General features: G+C 39.8%; 2 protein-coding genes across 2 annotated transcripts; one reads left to right on the top strand and one right to left on the bottom strand.

Annotated features, from left to right (window-relative positions):
* Positions 1-5371: 5371 nt before the first annotated feature.
* slc6a18 (solute carrier family 6 member 18) lies at positions 5372-10889 on the top strand. The gene is made up of 12 exons (XM_061058796.1): positions 5372-5768; positions 6482-6622; positions 6709-6846; positions 7341-7522; positions 7623-7733; positions 7815-7927; positions 8026-8154; positions 8244-8400; positions 8601-8805; positions 8901-9060; positions 9174-9336; positions 10471-10889. The coding sequence occupies exons 1-12, from the start codon at positions 5627-5629 to the stop codon at positions 10687-10689; spliced, it is 1860 nt and encodes a 619-aa protein (XP_060914779.1). The 5' UTR covers positions 5372-5626; the 3' UTR covers positions 10690-10889.
* A 530-nt stretch (positions 10890-11419) lies between these two features.
* tert (telomerase reverse transcriptase) lies at positions 11420-21053 on the bottom strand. The gene is made up of 15 exons (XM_061058795.1): positions 20769-21053; positions 19074-20391; positions 18807-18996; positions 18562-18715; positions 17872-18039; positions 17534-17695; positions 17312-17413; positions 17137-17222; positions 16902-17018; positions 16694-16765; positions 14809-14997; positions 14389-14515; positions 12710-12771; positions 12392-12524; positions 11420-12303 (listed from the first exon to the last, which is right to left on the bottom strand). Exons 1-15 carry the CDS (start codon positions 20982-20984, stop codon positions 12298-12300), a joined length of 3102 nt encoding a protein of 1033 aa, XP_060914778.1. The 5' UTR covers positions 20985-21053; the 3' UTR covers positions 11420-12297.
* Positions 21054-21582: the final 529 nt, after the last annotated feature.

The following is a 21582-nucleotide window of genomic DNA, read 5'->3' as shown; positions in this document are numbered from 1 at the left end:
TTTAAGATGAAGAAATCCTAGATTTAGACCTGCACCAACACTGAACCCTCATCAATGCTCCTCTCTCAAAAAGGAGAACTCCAAGTCAATTCAACACCAGTAGGTGGCAGAAACGTTTTGAAATAGTATCTGAGAGTAGAGACGAATCAATGATAATGTTGATATACCTGAATGAGTTTATTTTTGGAGTGGAGCATTTGAGGGAACACCAGAGGCATGAAACAATAGGAAAACTCCACCGACCATCCCTGTAATTGCATCCGATTCATAACATTAAAAAGAATAGTTCTGGTTGTTATGACTGAAACGTAAAGGCATGAATTTCATTGTTTAGTATAAGCATAACGTTTACAATGTTTTAATTTTTCAAATATCTACATAATTTCTCTCTCAAACAGCTCAAAGTGGGATTGTTAATCAGTAGCAGGAGGCCCAAACAGATAAAACATGGCAAAACATATCCTGCTACACTTTACTTATCCCATTACACCATACATAATTTTAGGGTCAAATAATTCCTGTAAGGCTTTCTCGTAGTAACATCAATATAAGACATTACTGAAGAGTTTGTTGATCAATTAAGAAATAAATAAAAGTGTTCATTCTGAAAAAGGGGAATATCAATAAAGATGCTCACGGTGCTACCTCCCTGGCAGCTTCATCGTGAATTTATTTTTCTCTTCTTTCAATTGTTTTAATACTTACAAAATGTCTTTCAGATTACAATATTTTGCATCAATGTGCATTTCCTGATGTGGACTTGAGCTTATAAAGCGTTTTTTCTAGTCTTCTGACTACTCGAAGCGCCTTTAAACAGCATCTCACACCTACCTGTTCACACACTGATGGTTTCTATGTAAAGTGTCCATCAGAAGTAACTAATCCATTCATACAAATTCATACGCCGCTGACGAAAGCGCGGGAGCAACTTGGAGTTTAGTTTCTTGCCCAAGAACACATCAACAAGTGGCTGCAGAGGCTAGGGATCGAAACGCCAACCTTCCGTCAAAGGTCAGATGTATAACATAGTTTTCATTTACTTTTCTTTTCTTTTACAGGTTAATAATAAACATAAAAACAAATACATGAATGCAGTCTCATCATTTATGTGCGACTTACTGATTAGACCAGGGATGGGCAACTTTGGTCACCAGCAAGGGCCACATTCATTTAATTCTCACTGCCAGGGGGCCAAATTGTAGAATACAAAAACGATAACAGTCAATTATGTCTTAAATTCAACTCAACATGTACCAGTGATCAACTATTATTATGGACATATTTCTGGTTTTCATGATTTCATGGCAGATTTTGTCATATTTTCTTAATGTTTCCAATTAATTGATATGTAAAAATCGACCTGAGGGCTGCATTGAGGGTTGATGGGGGCCTCATGTGGCCCCCGGGCCGGCAGTTGCCCACCCCTGGATTAGACCATATTCCCAAGGCAGCTATGTTGTAGTGACGTCATGCTCAAGCTAAAATGTTGTTATAGCATCTGTTAAATTCCAGGTTCTAATTGTTATAAATCTGAGCAAATATTTCCTTATGTAGCTTCCCGATCGAAAAGAAACTACAGAAACAATGTATATTGAAAATACGGAGAGGCCATATTGTACAAGTTAAAATAAATATTCAATAACCCTTAAAGGCTTCATATTATGCTTTTTCTGGTTTTATATGCTCTTTAGTGTGTTTTCCAAGTGTCCTGTGCATGTTTAGGCACATCTATTTGCAAAAATTCAAAGTCCGCGGAAACGCAGCTTCTCCTACGTCCTCCTGTTAGCTGTAGCATTAGCTGCATGTAACGCTCGGTTCTAGCCCCCCTCGAAAAAAATTTGCCAGTGTGACGTCTTGTCAGTGTGATATCACTGATCTGAGCCCATTGGCTCGTTGTGGCAAGCCCAGCAGCTCATGTTGCAGGCCTGTTAACTTCTGTAGCACGCCCACGATATGCCGCAGCCTCCGTTAGCACAGTAGTGCTAAGGTGCTAATGTTTACGCTCCCCTCGGATGGAGCCAGTGGCTGCATTCCAAATATGGTAAAAAGGGAGGGACATTTCCGAGAACCGTGCTGAGCAACTGACCAATTACGGCAGAGCCGACAGGCCGACCAATCAGATCAGACTTGGCACACCTGGGGAATCTGAACATGGGCACTTCAGAGCCTTAGAGAGAGAGTCAGAAGCGAGCCGGTGCATGGAGCGGCAGTACATGAAAACAGACACTTTTTTCGAACTTCAGCTATTGTGAACATACTTTAGTAGGTACAAAGATTAAATATACGAACCCCAAACAGGGCATAATATGACCTCTTTAAGTGACCATTAGTTATCATCACAACACAGCTAACGTTGACATTCAGCCGCTTCCTTATGAACATTTTTGTTTGAAAGTCCCAGATACGATATGAAAGGCAATTACATTTTATTCTTATTAATGTTTGCACAAGGAAATTGATTATTTAATTAGCTGGATACTTAAGAAATGTACTAATATTGATCGGTTGATTTTTAATTTATGTTCGCTAGTCAAAAACACAATGTTTACTGCACAGTGTTGGCAGACCCTGGTGTTCTTGCACTCATCGGGTTCAGAAGTCTATGTATCCTCTTTTAATCCTTAAGGGATCCTAGCAAATTCATCAGCTCATTTGAAGTTGGGAAAAATAGGCATTACAATCGATGATAAAGTTTCTTATCTACTGTATTTATTTATTGTCCATTCTATGTTGTATGGTGATCGTGGGCTGTATGTAGGCCTATGTATGTATTTTACTGCTGACTACAAAACAAATTGCCCTCTCGCAGGAATAGTAAAGACAACCTTAAACACTTGAACCTTGAAAGATTATGATAATGCTCAATTTTTAAATATCATATGGGAGCACACTGGTCATACTAAACCACCCCACAATGCATTGCAGTTTTTCAGCCACCCAGCCAACATGCAGCTTACAAAAAAAAATAACCGCCGTGGTAAAGAAACATCTTCAGATAACTAAGGCGCTGTTTAACCTACTGAACATGTGTTTATTGTTGTTAAATTATATTATGCAGCACAATGGTGGAGCTAGCTTAGTGCTAGCTAATTTAACAAAGGTCAGACCCGAATTACCTGATTGACAGAGACTTGTGACATTGAGAGGACAGGATGTGGTTAGTATGTTGTATGCACATCATACTAACTGTCAGGTTGCTATGCAGCATGCAGTATGCAATTTATACAGTGTATGGAGTAAGCAGTACATTAGTTTGAAGTTTCGGACACAACCTATGACTCGCGCTTACACTGACCTCGTGGTAGGCTACCATGTTGGTAGCAGACCAAACGGAGCTAAACTAGCATCAATTTGCACTAACAAAATCAAAAAATCTTCAAAGCCATTTCAAATTTGGTCAACATATTTACAAAACATAACAGAACATCTTAGAATACTTCTTACAAAAAAATGCATTAAATTTTCTCTTTTTTTTTCACCTGAATAAGGGGAATATCAACAAAGACAGACGATCCTTCCTATCAGACAGCTTCATCAAGAAGGAAATACCGAGAGAGCTCCCCCTTCTGGCCTCAACAGCAATGACTAGTCAATTACCAGCATCATCTCTGATAAGACTTTCCTGGTAGGCTACTGTAAATCATACTGTACAACTGTACCAGGAAGGTAAACTTACATGTACAGAGTGATTAACCTGAAAAAGTGTTTTGACTTCTTCAACAGAACATTTATTAAAGGGATACTTCACTCGTTGAAACATGAATCTGTATTGACATTGGGTCATATATGTAGTAGAAATGTGAAATACATTTTGAAGTTGGTGCCTCCTTGGCCGTGAAAAGGCAGAAAGTCTCTTTTTGGCTCATGTGGATGAAAGACACCAAATCCCAGAATGCACAGCACCGCAGGCCCCTCCCACTAAGGTCCTCTAGTTCAGAATCAGAAATACTTTATTAATCCCAGAGGGAAATTCGATCGATACAGTTTCTCCAAAATATACAGTATAGCAGTAGAAATACAGTAATAAAAACATTTACAGACATATTTACTTCAACACATAAGGACATTTCCTCAACAGATTCCAAAATTTCTTCCAGAATTGATCTTGGAAATTCCTGGCAGAAAACAGACTCTATGTCTGTGTCCATAGGCAAACAGTGAGAGCACCGACACTACCAGTCCGCCCCAGCTCAAGCCGGCCCCGGCTCCTCGTCCTCACCGCCGCCGACAGGCAGGCATCATGTCTCTGCTGCTGAGCTGGCAGCGGCAATAAAGCAATATAGCCGCGAGACGGTTGCTGCCAACAGGCTGATCTTGTGTCGCGGAGCCCGGCCGCCAGGCTTGCGGAGGCGGGGCTCCCCGCGGCTGGGCTCGCCGCTATATTTATATTTTTTCGCCATTATCAGCTTTCTCCATAGAGCCTGTTAGCATAGCTTCCAAGCAATATGGCGGACGTTAAGTTTCGATTCTGGGAGTGAGTTCCCACCCACTGATCTGTGATTGGTCTGTAGCTTCAGTGGTCGAAAATATGAGGAACTAGCGATGTAGTTTCACCCGGCTAATCGCAACAGCTTCCAGTGACGCAAAAATCTTTATTTTGCGTCACTGGAAGCTCCTTTTCAGACTTAGAAATACAAAGATTTACCATCTCAGGGGAAAATGAGGGCGGGATGCACGACCATTCAAAAATACTACCAGGTTTCTAATGATACAAAGCTTAATGCAAATGGGTGAAGTATCCCTTTAAACATGTTTAACCTTTCATACATTTTAACAATTGTTTCAATGACACATTTGATAAAGACTTTGCTTTTTTGTTTCTGCAACTATTTTTTTTGTATTTTTCCTTATTTTTTTTTACAACTGATCATTTTTATTTTGGTGATAATTTCACCTATCACAAAAGCAACAAAAATACAGCAACAGATTTCAACTTAAGTCACAATATTTTTCAATTATCATTAGCAATAACAACCACACATTTTACTGTCATGCACAAAGATACTTAAATCAATCTTTCTGGAATCAATGTAAAGAAAAACTTGCACATTTATTTCTTTCCTGCCTGTATTTACTGTTTCTTTGAAGTGCGTTTTTCTCACTATCTCAAATACACTCTATGTTAAATTGCAAAGAACAAACTATAAACTTGTATGGTTATAGTTCTATCAACATCTGAAAAGTTCTTATTAGGTCAGTGTAACATTGAAACGTCACATTGTTATCCATTATATAAGTCATATGACACTCCCATTTTAAATGAACGGGGAGGTTTTATCACTAAATTATCATGGGTGAAGTTTTCACTCCCTTCTTGGTGGCCTGGTTTCTTTTTTTTTGTGTGGTGGGGGGTGGGAGGGCACACAATAAAATCAGTATCTCTGACTAGAAGCTGCATCCCATTGGATGTTAAAGGACAGCCCACAAAAAAAGGGGAAAAGAGGATGGAAGAGGAGAACTGGACATCACAAAGACTAAACTATTTAAGGCAGCTCTTATTCATAAACTCAGCTTAGATAGTTAGGGAACTCTGGACTAGACTGAAATAATACTACCTGCCTAAAGTATTTATCAGGGTCATTTGCTGCATCCTTGTGAAAGAACCAAGGCCTTTTACTTGGTTGGAATGGCAAAAACTAAAGACTCTAAGGTGGAGGAGAGACCCAAGTGGGACAACAAGGTTCAGTACATGTTGACGTGTATTGGCTTTGCAGTGGGACTTGGAAATGTCTGGCGTTTTCCTTACCTGTGCCAAATCTATGGAGGAGGTGAGATGCTATTTTATGATGCTTTTATATGCTATTTTATATGCTTTTTTATGTTTCCCGCAGTTTAATTTAGTAGTTTTCACTGTAAGTCTTATTTTTTCTGTCTACTGTATGGAGTCATGTGATAATTCAATCTTATCCGAAATTTAATTGCAAAACCACTTGTCAAAGTTTAACCATTAACAAATGAACTAAGCCAGTCATTGTCACTGTGCTGGAAATGATGAGCCTTATCTGTATTTCATGGATTACAGTGGAAATCACTGGTGGATGTTTTGTGTTCAACAGCCACTCTTGTATTTACTTCCTCATAGTTTCCAGCAAGATATCCAAAAGTCCCAAAGACACAGATACCTAATCTGGATCAGGGTTAAGTCAAGTCAACAGCCAAAGCTCTAAATGTGTAAACAGTGTGTCAACATGGCATATTAAGTCCTAGATTCCTGATTCCGACAGGTTGTTACCCTCAGCATAGCTTCTGTTTGACCTCGGCTTAGTTCCCTACAGTCCTGGATCTTTGTTATCTGAGTTAATTGTTCAGTGGTTGTTTTAACTAATTTTTAAGATGGATGGATGGATGGAAGAACTTGTGCTTTTTGCAAACATTCATTACCCTAAACCATTGTTTCTCTGCAAAGTATGTTGATAAAGACCGTCTAATCTGGCCTATGTCTCCCTGGGAGGTACAGTCAATGTTTAATTTGTGTCTTCAGGTGCATTCCTCATCCCCTACCTGATAGCGCTGGTGTTTGAGGGCCTCCCATTGCTCTACCTGGAGTTGGCCATAGGACAGAGACTCCGCAAGGGCAGCATTGGTGTCTGGAACTCCATCTCACCACTTCTGGGTGGAGTCGGTGTGTGGTCATGAATTTGAATGAATTTCTATTGAAATGTTTATTCGCCAGATTTTTTTTTGACTATGTTTCCCCTCTCGGTGCAGGAATTGCCTCCATGTTGGTGTCATTTCTGGTGGGTATTTTCTACAACACCATCCTGGCGTGGGTGCTTTGGTACTTTTTCCACTCTTTCCAAAACCCTTTGCCATGGAGCCAGTGTCCACTCAATGATAACCAAACAGGTAACAAGAAAAACACACCAGCCGCTCTTGATGCATTTACTGTCGCTCACTGTGATTTCAACCACCAGCAGTAAAACAAGGGTGGGAGCCAAGGTTTACAACATGTACAACTCCAATGTGCTGTATAGCAATTTAAGTATGAGAAGTTTGTGTTCAATTAACAACTATAAAGTTGCAAAACTATCACAGAGGAGTGGTTTACAACCAAGCTCTACATGGCATCTCAGGTGAATTTGTGATGGGAAAATTACAGGAATGCTCAATGAGAGAGATACTGCAGCACACAATGTATTAACATAAGCATGCCTTTCATTTAAGTTGTGTTGAAGCACACATTCACTCACACAATCTGTGACAAGCACAAATAAAATCCCCTTGTTTTCAAACTAATTCATGGAAATAATTAACAGTCAGCATTCAAATTAATCTTTGTAGAATTTATAGAACTACACTCATGTTGTCACAATGTGTTGCTCATGTTTTCATCCATGAAGACTACAATGTGGAATGTCAGCGGAGCAGTCCAGTGAATTACTTCTGGTATCGTGAGACCTTGAACATCACACCAAACATCGAGACCAATGGTTCCCTTCAGTGGTGGCTGGTCATCTGTCTGGCCAGTGCTTGGTGCGTGGTCTACATCTGTCTTATCAAAGGGATAAAGTCCATGGGAAAGGTCTGTTCAACCTTCTGAAATCGCTAAAGAAAGATGTAGACTTTATTTTAAAATAATAGAATGTGTTTTTTTTATAAATCGCCGTGTTGGTATGTTTCAGGCTGTGTACGTTACAGCCACTTTCCCATACCTGGTGCTTACTATTTTCCTAATCCGTGGCCTCACTCTGCCGGGAGCTACTGATGGACTTCTGTACCTCTTCACTCCTGATGTGAGTTCAGTCAATTATTGGGACTAAGGGTGATATAAGACAGCATCTTGTACCAAATCCAGATTTCTGTGCTTCTTGTAGTGGGATATACTCAAAAATCCCCGCGTGTGGCTGGACGCTGCAACCCAGATCTTCTTCTCTCTCTCTGTAGCCTTTGGGGGTCTCATCGCTTTCTCCAGCTATAACGAAGAGAGGTAGGGGCTAAGATGCCTGTACTCCCTCTGGAATACTTATATATGATTTGTGTGATGACTTTTAAAGTAATTTTTTTTCTCTCTTGTGTATCGGTTAGAAACAACTGTGAGAGGGATGCTATTTTGGTTGGAATAATAAATAGTGCCACCTCTCTCTATGCCTCCATTTCCGTCTTTGCCATCCTTGGATTCAAAGCAACTACTGCCTTCAACTCATGTCAACAGGAGTAAGTGTGCACAACCTTTTTATGTAAATCTCAAACTTTGTTTTTCTTGCTGATATCAAAAATGCTGATCTTTTGTATTCCCTCTGCAGCAACATCTTGACTCTGACCAACCACTTTGAGATTCCAGACCAGAGCATAACATTAGAGACCTACGACCAGTGGTTCGAGCATTTAAATAACACATATCCAAATGAGATTGCCAACTTGCCCCTGTGGCACTGTGACCTGCAAACATATCTTGGCCAGGTATTGTAATTTTAAAAACACATCAAAGCGTGTACATTGCATTTTTTTTCCAATACTCCTCTCCCTTTATATTGCGGTCATTCCGTGCTTTTGCCTCCACTTTCTCATTTCAGTACATTGTGTGCAGGTCAAACATGTACTGTCAGTTCATGCAACATTACTCATTACTCTCTTGCCTCTTTTGAATCTTCCTCCCCCAGTCCGCATCAGGTACCGGTCTAGCTTTTATTATATTCACTGAAGCCGTCATAGAGATGCCAGGCTCACAGGTATGGGCCGTGTTATTCTTCGTGATGCTCTTCAGCCTGGGCCTTTCCTCCATGTTCGGAAACATAGAGGGAGTACTCACACCCATCAATGACCTCAAACTACTGCCAAAGTGGATCCCTAATGAAGTCTCAACAGGTACCTGCGAATCAGCTCAAGTTGTTCTAAAGTCAAAATGATACTTTTGTTTTTTTTCTCTTTGAATCTGAAGAGCTTTTTTCTCGCTCCCTCAGCGATAATCTGCTTGATATCCTTCCTAACGGCTCTCATCTTCACGCTCGGTTCGGGAAACTACTGGGTGGAGGTGTTCAACAACTACGTTGGCTCTGTGCCTCTGCTCATCATTGCATTCTTTGAGTTCGTTGGAGTCATTTATGTCCATGGAATGAAAAAGTAAGCGTTTGGTATAACTCTGTAGTCCAATTAAATCTATGTAAAATATATATATACTATATATATCCTGACCTTTTTTAACATTTTTTTCTGGTCCCCTTGTCCATTGACAGTTTCAGTGAAGATATTTATTTCATGACTGGGTCGAGACCCAACATTTTCTGGAGACAATGCTGGCTGTGGATCAGTCCTCTGTTACTCCTGACTGTGTTGGTTGCCTACGTGATTGTCCAGGCACAGGAATATCCTGTCTATCCTGCATGGAAGGCAGATAGGGTAAGCAATATAACATAACATAACATCAATGACTTAATCCAGTTTTTAATCCATTAAACAGCAAGATACTCAGTTGATGATAGGGGCTGGTGTGCATGGATCATAAAGAAGTAAAGGCCCATTTTCAATGGACAGTATTTTAAGCTGCCAGTCTTTTTCATTTAAAGAATTAGAGCTGCTCGATATATACATTTTATCAATAAATCAACATTTTCAAACATTGAAATCAAGATTTACTCTTTAACTTACTCCTGTAGTTTACATCCTCCCCCCACGTTTACTTCCTACAGAGTGGCTAAGTAACCCCAGGTATGTGCCACCCAGCAACAAGTATCTGCTGAAGTTGCTCTGCCTCATTTGTACTTTTGCTGTTTCTCTAACCTGCATAGTTCAGATTTCCATAGTAGACAAGTTTACAGTTTACATTGTAACCCCAAAAGATTAATTCAGGTTACTTTATTAATCCTCAATTGATTTCTTAACAATGTTCACTACATGAACAGTATTGCTGAGTGAAAAGAATAAAGATATCCATATGACTATATCCATCGTAATGATCCCTCAGGGGCCGTTGTAGAATAAAATCAAGTGAACATTAGATTGACATTTTACAGCTTTTTTCATATCGCTCTAAATGAGTGATGATAATGCTTCATGTTCTCAACGTGTTCAAATGCAATAGTAACGCTTTTTCTTGGCAACTTCATAAGGATGTTGTTTTAGACTTCATCTGATAAATTTGATGGTGTACATGAGTGGTTACACAGTAATATAAATATTAAATCCACTTCCTCCTTGGAGGTAGATTAGGTGATTGATACACTTTGTTCACTACACAGCAGAAATCAAAAACAACGGCTAACCGGGGTCTGACAAAAAATATATCCTACATGACCCTCTTAATTTGACCAATGAATAAATCGTTACTAATTTGTTGAATATTATATATCATAAATGAAAAATCAAATGTGTTAGCATTTACTAGGGAGTTACTCAAAGCAGTACTTTGAATAGTTTAGCTAAGCATAATGACTTTGTTAAAACTGAGTCAATGCCTTGGAAATCATTTTAAATCTAAAAATGTTGTGATTCTCTACACATTATAATGTATGTTTCTTTGGCTCTATTTTTAAGGAACCCTTTCCTGGCACTGAAACACTGCCCTACCCAGAGTGGGTGTTTGCCATCATCATCCTTCTCTGTGTCGTTCCTGTGCTTCCCATCCCTCTGGTCGCGCTCTACAGACTGATCTTACGCAGCACCAAGAAGTCCTCTGCTCGCGCTGACCTAAACCCCTACTCCAACGACGGCTTTGAGATTGAAACACAGGAAGCTTGCAACGAGAACACTTAGGAAACACAGGCAACCATGTTAACATGTTTTCTGAAAAGAAAAAAAGGAGATCTTAATGGTACGCCAGAATCTGTGGAATTCTGGAGAACTGACTCATAATTGTTGTGTACTGTTATATTTACAATCATTTGTATCAGGCATTGATTTGACAGATGACAACTCAAATTTGCTCTTTCAATAACAAATCTGGATTTATTCAACAGTGAACAAGATATAATACAAATCAACATAATTGATGCTGAAAAAACAACAGCCATCTTTGATTTCATTCACAGAAACTTTTATCTGAACCACACACTCACTTAGGTGGTCATACAACATATATGTAAAGGGCGTTGAGTGCCTGTTTATAGCGTTATATATATATATATATATATATATATATCTTATATAACTTTATACAGAAAGGAATTTCCAAGTGATGTCACATGGATTTGTGGGGAAAACAACAGTATCAAAGTCCAGCTAGTCAAACGGCTGTGGGAAGAGAAGTATTACAGTAGCAGGATGATTCAGGATTGAATAGGGCCGGTTTATGACTCAGGTTTATCACTAAGGCATTTTTTTATCAGTTGGCTAAGGCCTGACTCCTCGGCACAGTAGAATAATGAAAAGAAAAATTGGCACACTTACAGGTCAGAAAATCCACATGACTGATTTTAACACCCTGTTCTTCCCCCTCCCTCGAAACCGGAAGAAAAGTCAAAACAAGGTGATTTTAAAAAACAGGTTTGTTTTTTTTGGAGAGAGAGAGAAAAAAAAAAACAGATTAAATCTCACAACATACACATTCTGGGCACAAAGCTGGACTGGACTGCTTACCAATAACTCAGGGCTGAAGAGAGTTTTTGCAGTTGTGTTGTTGTGAGATGTTTTTTTTTTGGATCAAGCTGTTGATCTACACCAGGATGGCAAAGAAATCCTCTGGGATCCTGGGATGGGTCGCCTGTCGGACCCTGGCTAGCCTCAGGTCCCCCAAACGCCGCTCCAGACTGCGCTTCCCTGCCAAGAGGATGACAGATTGAAAGATGTTCCTATTTATTGTCCTTTAACATTTCTTCACTTGAATGTTTTTGATACCCGTAAACTCAAATTAAATGTTTGCAATAACTGTGTTTGTGTTCCTGGAAGATCATGGTGTCCCTAAACCTGTTTGGTTGTCACTATCTCTCACAAAGTCCTATTTTAAAGATCAGTGGCGTTCCTGGCAAGTTTAAAAGCTGATGATTAATATATCTCATTTCTGCAGCCTTTTCTTGGATACATTCTTTGACCTTTTTTAAGTATTTATACACATATAAGAATATATTCTGCTGTGTTTTTTAATGATGCAATTTCTATTCTCCAGCCTATTGCATTTCTTTCATATAAAATATGCTATATAAACTTTATTATTAATAAAATGAAGATTTCATTACAATTGTGCTTCCATAGGATAGTTCTTGTGCAATGTTGTTACACATGAGGGTTACATACGTTTGTACAGGTGTGAGATGAGACTCTTATAGAGAGGACGGTGAGGTGACAGCACCAAGGAGAAGGAAAGACAGAACAGCAGCTCCACTGCTTCATACTGCAAAATGCCGGTCTGGGCCTTACTGCCCAAACTCAGTCCTACATCGAGGAAGAGATAAAGAAATGATGATAAATACGGTACAATATTTATATTTCTTTTTTTCCTTTTTTTTAAATACATAGGTACAATTTTGCCTTTGTTGCTGCTCCTGATGAGACGATTTGCATACTCGGCCATGTCCCATATCATCTGCAGGAAGTACATGGGGTTCTTAGCAACGGTCTGACCAAAGGGCAAACTCAGAGCGCAAACATGGAACCTATAAAGGAGTTGTTTGTGGGTGGAGGGTAAACAAGACACATTATTATTAGTGCCCGTATGATTTATAAACATTTGAATAAGGAATAAAAGCTTTGATGAAAGTGGTGCAAACATAATTGGTGACAACTAACGTTGCATTTTGGTTTAAAAAAAGAGGGTAAAAAGTAAGGCTCATGTCTTCACCTGCAGGCCTGAAGCAGCACCAGCTCGTAGATGTTCTTGTAGACCGCCTGGAGAGAATTGGTCTGAGAAGGAAAATAAACCCATCAATACATTTTGCACAAAACCAAAACTGAAGCATTTAATCAATAAAACATGTTCCTACATTGTATCCCAATTACTTGAAACGTCACGGCTCATTAAAGCAGTTATTGTGAAACTTGGACAAGTTTAATCGACTAGTTGCTGTTTGAGGGTAAATTCCAGCTGGTCACCTTGGATATTTTTATACTCTACTTGTTCATAAATTCCATCTGATCGCATTATTTTCGGACAGAAAGGGCCTGGTCAGGTTTCCAACCGTCTTTTGGGGGAAGACGCCCTTAAATTGGGACACAGTTAACTTATGTTTGTCATCCAGCGGATTGAACGTATACATGGCCTTTGTAGAGGATCTTTAGCTCATAAATTAAAAGGCCTTTTTAATAAAGAAAAAATGTTAAGTTGGTTAAATTGACATAGATCAAAAGAGAATCAACAATCATTAAATTCATGATAACAGTTGTATTATATATTATATATATTTTTAAAAGGGATCAAGCAGAATAGTTCAGAATAACTTACAATATCAATAAAATTCAGACAACTAACTCACATATACCCTTTCCTTATTTATATTTTCTGTAAATTGCTTCAAAGTAACTTTGCATGCTACATTAGGGCTAAAAGTCTACAAACATGCTAATGACTATCTCAGGTGATGCTCGGACAAAGCTTTAGTTTAATGCTTAAGTCAGCATTTTCACATGCTTACAATTAAAAAAAATAGATGGTAAATGATAAATGGACTTGAGCTTGTATAGCGCTTTCTAGTCTTCGGACACACTGATGGCAGAGGTTTCTATGTAAAGTGACCATCAGAGGTAACTTATCCCATCAAGACACACTCATACACCACTGACAAAGGCGCGTGTGCAACTTGGGGTTACGTGTCTTGCCCAAGGACAAATTGGAAAATCTAGCTGCAGGAGCTGAGGATCGAACCATCGACCGATACTACCAACTGAGCCACAGCCGGCAAAAATAATATGCTCAAGTTTAACAGGTTATCTTGTGTTTACCATGAGAATCATCTTATTCTAGTGTGTTATGAAGTTCTCGTTTGCTGTTTGGCACTAAGCACAAGTACAACTCAAGCCACAGGGCCTCAGATGAAATTATTTTGTCACGAAAAACAACAAAAATAAAAAATGTTTTAATTAAATGAATCAGCATTCCCACCAATTAATGCTAAGACCTGATGTGGGGCACTCCTTTAAGTAGAAGGATCAGCACCAAAGTCATAGAATTCATAGTCTGGAGAAAATGATTACAAATCTAATGGCATAAGGTAAGCTAAAACTAGTGTTATATGATAGTTAGAAACCTGCCTTCAGCATAGATGGAGAAAAGCTACAATGTTGACCTTTTTAGTCCCAAAAACAAAAAAAGAGCCAAATTAGCTCCATTGTTTGCAGCTGTTATTTCCCATGTGTTTTGCTTCCGACTCTTAGCTTATTTTTTTTTTTACCTTTGTTTCCTGTAGTATAAAATGTTTTTCTACAGTGACAACATCATACTATCAGTATCAGTATTTTTGGAGAATTGTTCATGGGAGTTATTTACAGACACATCAAAGCCTTTTAGACCACTATGTTCCTGACCTTCAGGTCCAAGAACAAAGCATGGAACTTGAGTCTGAGGATAGACATCAGCTTCCTCCTCATTTGCTGTCCAGCTGAGTGGACAGAGCCCAGGGTAAGACTGTAGCGCAAAGACAGACCTGCATAGCTGAGACAGAGAGACAGTAAGAAAATCATTAATAAAAGTTGAATTTGCTTTGGAAAAAAAATGTTCGGCAATGAAGTTATCTTTACTGTGTCCTTTGCAAGAGTATGAATCACACATGTGAGACAGGCAGTCGTCTCTAAGACTGTTTATGAGTAGGTACAAAGTTCAGGGGGCTTGTACACTGAAGTTACAGGAAACGATAAAGAATGCCAAAAGCTCAATAACACGTCATGTAACAAGCACACTCAAAGCAATTATTCTACCGTGTAATTACAGGTGACAGGATGCTTCACCTTGAATAATCTTTGTAGACATCCAGTGAGTGGGTGTCAAGTAGCAGTCCACACCAGGGGAAGAGGCAGCGAGGGGGGAGCACACGGATGTCGGGACAAGAGTCCACAGTCCCTGACACCTGGAAGTTGACTGCAACCTTCTGGGGGTTGACCACCAGACCATACTGTGGCACCCCGGCCAGCAAGACCCTATGAGAAAAAAAACAAAAAAAAACAGCATGATGTTTATCAAATCTGTCTCTCAACATTTTTCCATAAAAAACAACATTGTGTAGTTCTACATGATATAGATACTATCACCACCACTAAATGGAAATTAAAAGTGAGAGGCAGCGACTACTTTTTTTTAACTATCACTATGATGTTTCTGTGATTATTTTCCCTTAAAAAGATGAAGCAATGAGATCAGATTTAGTTTCCGGGATGGTAATTTCAGAGGAACATCAATACTATTCTTGAGAATGAGTCCAAGCACATCATATAACACTGTAATGTATTGACCTGGAGTGAAAAAACCCCTTTCCTGTTTATTGATAAGAAACACAACTCATTTGATTAACTGTTTGAAAGAGCATTGGAATGTGAAGACAGGACATCATAAAACCTTTGAATAATCCTTTAATCTACATTGGTAAAACAGAACACTTGGATACGTGTGACCTAGGGATGACCCGATACCGATACCAGTATTCGGCATCAGTCCGATGCCGCCTTTAAGTACTCATACTCGTACACGTAAAACTACGCGGATACAACGGCACCGATACCACTTTACGGCGGGCGTGCGCCTCTATTCAGTTGAGCGGGTAGGCGGAGAGAAGCGAGATGTCAGCGGTGTGGAGATATTTCAGCGTAAACGATGATGACAATAGAAGAGCAGACTGCAAACTTTGCACTGCAAAATTGTCAAGGGGAGGGGTGAAAATTAGCTCCCTCAATACGAGTAATTTGATGAAACATCTTAAGAACCAGCACGCCGCAGAGTTCACAGAGTTTGTTAAAGCTAGCAGCGGGAGACAGCTACAGCCAACTTCGCAGCAAGTTTACCAGAAATATTCTGCTAAGTGTATGCTGTGGTTTCCCTGCCTACTATATCCTAAAACACAACAAGTGCCAGTATTGACAGATAAAATGCAAATTCAGCATCAGGTTATATACATGTTAAGTCTCTCAACCACATACAATCACAAAAACTATATCAATTTCTAGCCTTTTGTCATGAATTGAAAAGCACAGCACAACTGATATATGTATTCAGATCAATTCAGTTTCTGCCTTTAATGCTGACTCACTGATTGTTATCAAACTTTCTCGGATTCCACTAGGAGATAAAGCCATAATCCTGATGTTACATAAGCTTTTCATTTTCATTTTAAAGCTTGAAATTGGTTATATTTATTTCATGAATGTCTAATGTGTTCAATTACAGATATTTATCATTTACTGACTCGATTTTAGAATTTCTGGTCGTTAAGTTTAATTTACTTTTTTTTTAATGTCAACAACAATATTCCTTTGAATTTCAAAAGTTTCCATGCATTAAGATCAGTATTTCCTTATACATTTTATGCAGTCTTAGTGTTTAAATCAATTGATTATACCAGATGTCGTCATCAAAGGGAAGACTGATTACATAAATTGGATTTTATTATTTTTCCACACTCACACAAATACAAACAATTTTAAAAAATATAGGGTAATAAGTCCCAGTCAAATCTTGCATTACTGCAGTCATGCTTTGAAACAGTTTTTGTCCTATGTCTGATAAAAGAAAATCAAGTAGATTCAAAAATCTTTTAAAATAATTAAAATATTAAGTTGAAATGTTGGTTGAGAGCTCTTGTGCCATGATATCATGGAGTCATAAAAACTTGCTGTGTCATACCTGAGAAAAGCTTGAGCTTCATGTAAGTCTGGTGTTATCAGAAGGAAGTCATCTACCATCCTTATTAAACATCTACTGGAAACAGAGAGATTAATAACAGATCCAGGAAATATAGAAGCACTAACATATGGAACGAGTGCCTCCTGCTGCTACAGATGTGTCACTACATCTATGAAAATTGCCTTGAATACGGAGACATCTACTGTACCCTTTCTTTCCAGTTATGTCTTTGAACAGACTGTTCTCCATGTGGCCATAGCACATGCAGCAGAGCAGACTGGACACGACAGAGCCCTGAGGAATCCCTCTGCACTGTCGGTATGTTCTGAAACACAGCAGACCAAACCCAATCATGTATAAAGCTATTTGATTGTCATTACATTTCCAAACCAGCTTTGACTTATTGAATACTTGAAAGTTGATTTATCGTCTATGATGCTTACTTCTTCCCAAACTGAACGACACTGCCAGTTAGCATTTGGGTGAAGAACTGCACGGCTTCTCTGCCATGAAGATCTGAGTTGAAATGCTTACAGGAAGAAAAGGAAATACGATTCAAAAAAGGTACTAATGTTGAACATCCTAATCCAAAGACAAATCTGAGAAAGTCACTCATACCTGCTCTACCAGTATGGCGTGGTGAACTCTGCTGCTTTTCTGCAGTGACATCACAAAGCCTTTCATGTTGGTAGAGCCCATGTTGTCATCCAGAAAAGCTGCCTTTTTTTTTAAACACACAAGGGAAATGGATACTGTGTTTGAATATACATACACAGGCATAGTGTGTACAGCATGTGAGTGTGTGTGTGTGTGTGTGTGTGTGTGTGTGTGTAACGGTACCTGTCTAGAAAAGGACTTTTTCAGGCCCTCATGGGAATCGGCCCAGATCCTGGCATAGCGGCGGATGGTGAAGAGTTCATCTTGGACGGGGGAAAGAGCCTGGCCGATCACCTCAATGAGTTTTTCATGAGGCAGACTCTCAAAGGCTCCACTCACATCTACCTTGAGTGCAGAAACATGACGGAATAAAGGGGAAAAAAAGGATAAAAAATGTTTTGACTGGACATGTGTCAGCCCAACGTTTGATCAGTTAAGATTAAGTGTAACATGCAACAATTGAATTAGATGTAATTCTGCATAAAACACATTGCAAACAATGTGTGAGGCTCAACACCAACCTTAACAAAGTAAAGTGGTTGTGGCTTCTCCTTCTGGGCCGGAGCTACAGAGCACATCATCTTGTGAATATCTGTCACCCCCCACACTGTGGAGCCCAGGAGGGAAGGAGTGGAGCGCACACAGGCATGCAGCATGTCTAACAAGTCTCTAACACGGACCTGGTAGAGCTGTGGGGGGGGGGGGGGAGAAATCACCTCAAAATGTGCACATGCTCACAAAATGTAATAATGTTGTTATTATGTCTTACTGATGTTATGTCATTTAAAACATACCATTACTTCAACACTATATGTAAAGCAACAGCAATGCATTTTTATAACATCATTTATTAAAATAAATTCATGATTTTTATATAATTGCAACATTTTACTTTTATAAATAAAAATTATCTTTTCACTTAATTTGTTTGTTTATCTTCTTCAGCATACATGCCATATTTATAAACCCTGTACACACACACACACACACACACACACACACAAACTCTTTGCCTTATTCATCTGTTAAAGTTTTTTTTATTTTGGGGGAAAATATCCTTTAAAAAAAGTCATCAAGACTCTGCTGGTCTATGATACTGCCACAGTCGAGCTTTTCTGTTATTCCACTTGGCAAAAAAACAACCACACATGTAATAACACAAACCTCGTGAATATGTAGCGGGGAGTTTTCATATCGTTCTAAAAATGTACCCTGGTTTTGGCATCTGCTCCCATGACTCGTGTGATAGGCCTCATGCCGTCTGTCTTGGGGATGAAGCGGAGGCGGGAGATGACGGTGGATTTGGGGAGGGCTGCCACCTGAGCTGGAGTCAACTCCTCCATCTGACCCTTGGAAAGGTGACCCCTGAAGCACAAAAAGATGGTTTTATGAGCTTGTGTGAGCATGACTGTAAGAGAATATACGTGATTTATAAGTTGTGTGTCTGTATGTGTACCTGAAGGCCCAGTCTTGCAGTTTTGCCCAGGTTTCCTGTCTGTAAAACCGGATGGAATTTTTCTGACCCACACTCTCAGTGGCATAGAAACAGGCCCGAACCAGGCCGACTACATAGCCGTCCAGAAGCCATGCCACGAACTGGCCCAGGATCTGTGTGCGGTATGAGAGCTCACTGGGCGGGATCCTGCCTGCAGATAACAGGGATTTGGTTAGGTCATCAAAAATTCTCCAACATGTCGCATTAGAAAAATAAACAAAACCTTACCCGTTTTACTGATCTTCAACCAATCACAGTCATTCACCTTCATCTTCCACATCAGTTCAGCCAACGAGAGCCTCTCAAACTTGCCACTGCGCAGGAAGCTCCCGACTCCGCTACAGAAATGAAGTCGGTTGTGGTCAGAGCCCCACAGCTCCTGGGGGATCACAGTGGCGAGGCATTCTCTCACAAACATGTAGACCCTGTGAGGCGCGCAGTGCTGAGGCAAGAAGGAGCTTAGCTTCCCTTGTCCTGCGTCAGTCACCTCAACCGCCGGGCACATCCGCTGCAGTATTCTGCTGTAGGGACATTTCCTGTGTTGACGCAACATCTGGCTGAACAGGGGGACCATGTTAAAAAAGCGTCTGGGGAGTTTCTTTGGCTTTCTTTCCAGGCTGTTCAGATAAGCCAGTCCTTCAAAAAATACTATTCTTACCAAATCTTGCCCCTGAAGCCTTTTGCCTCCATTAGCACTCTTCTTCTTCCTATTGAGGAGGAAGCTGCGTATCCCCTTTCCCCCATACAGGAATCCAAAAGTGCGGATCAAACACTGTGAAGGAGAAGGAGGGGGGAAAATCCCCGATCTCCAACTGGGTCCTCCTTCCAAGGGCAGTGTGGTTGGCTGCGTTTCAGTATGCTGTTTGGAACCTGTAGAACTATTCTCTGAAGGCTTCATTAACAGTGTTGGTTCCACTGACTCTGGCTGCTGTTTCTCCAATGTTTTAAAGCAAACCTGTTGGATTTCATTTGTGGGTCCTTGCTGTTCTATCTGTCTCTTCTTCGCTGAAGGAGGCATAATTCCCTCCTCATCATGCTCCTCAATTTCTCTCTTTCTTTTCCTGTTCTTTATCCTCATATCCCTATCGTTCCTTTTCTTTCTGTGACTAGGATTCTGAATTTCCTGGCTCCTTTTCAAAATCCCCGCACCTGCATTCCTTTTCCTCAAATGAGCTCTGTGATGTCTTTTGGACCGATGTTGAAGATTAAACCCAGTGGACGCGGTAGTCATTGATACTCTGTCATAGACAGGACCACCGCATACCTGGAACAGACACGACGGAGGGACAGCCACAAACACAGAACAGCTCTCCAACAGGTAACGTGTGATGTCTGTGCCGAGGCGTATGCAGACTTTTCTCCACAGGTCACTTCCATGGATGTAAGCAGCGCTTTGTGTGATATCTCCTTGGAATTTGAAGTGGTCTGCGTCCCGCTCCTCCTGAGCCAGGGACAGCAGATTGTAGCCATGGGCCAAGACGTTCCTCTTTCTTTTTCTTTTGAGGGTGTTAAGCACGAAGGCCAGGAGTTCAGGCAGAGTACAAATCTGTGGGAAACGTAAAAAAAAAAAAATCACATTAGTCTCTCTCATTTGAGTAATATATATTAAAAGACACATCATGAAGGAAACATCACATCCAGTTCCCTTTAACTCTGATAGTTTTGTATATAGAGATTACCAATGAATTTACGTTTAACATTTAATGTATAATAGCCACCTTGGATAATTGGTTTGTTTTCTTAACTAATTTACAACTTTGCCTGAGTGGGCGTGCTGTTGAATTCCCCTACGAAGTATTTTAACAACGTCACGGACAGAATAACAACCAGCATGACAGCCTTACTACTGCTCCATGGCTACACAAGAAGTAACCCACATGTCAGGTCGACACTGACGAGGGGGGGGGGGGTGAGTTGAGTTACCTGGTTGCAGCTTGGTACTTGCTGTAGTTCCTTGTCAAAGCATACAAAAATACCCTGCACGAAAGACTTAAAGCGGTTTTGGTCGGACTGTTCAATAAGCACTATTCTCTGTCCCTCTCTGAACACAATGCCTTTCACAAACTCTTCAAGTGTCTGTGTGTGCTGATACAGCAACCGGAGGATGTCCAGCGTACGGGACATATCGCTTGTGGACATATTGACCGCATGACCTGCTGTGCTACAGCTCAGTACACTTCACGAAGGGTATTTTAGGCTGGATGCTGGTTGAGCTGTAATTGGCGTTTGAGGTCCCGCGTCATCCTCAGCCAATGAGCGATCAGTTTGTTATTAGTGTCCAATCAGTTAACATCTTACTCCGGCGGTGGACCAATAGACAAGAAGAAAGGTAATGTTGTCCTTCTTAACTAGTAGATGACAAAATGTACAGATTCAGGCTCTTGAGAGAAATAAAAAAGGATGAGTAAGGCAAGTTTATTTCTAAAGCACATTTCAACAACAAGGCAATTCAAAGTGCCTCACACAAGACATCAAAAGCATCATGACAGAGGAAGAAAAGAAACATTAAAATAGAACATAAAAATAAAAAATCACTGGAATTATTAAATCTGAACATGTGTTCAAATAAAAATAATTTAAATGAAATTAATTCAAAAAAATAAAGTAAAAATATAAAAAGAGTTAAAAGTTAGATAAAAGGTAAAATTAGACTTTTCTTCAGTTGCCTGTAATAAGATCCAATTTTAGGGTTCAAATATAACAGGGGATTTAGATTCAAGATTTTTATTTGTCACAT

Source organism: Labrus mixtus, chromosome 16 (genome assembly GCF_963584025.1).
Source record: "Labrus mixtus chromosome 16, fLabMix1.1, whole genome shotgun sequence".
Classification (NCBI taxonomy): Eukaryota; Metazoa; Chordata; class Actinopteri; order Labriformes; family Labridae; genus Labrus; species Labrus mixtus.
The sequence above is the reverse complement of the archived record's forward strand: the minus strand, read 5'-3'. Positions and strand labels throughout refer to the sequence as shown.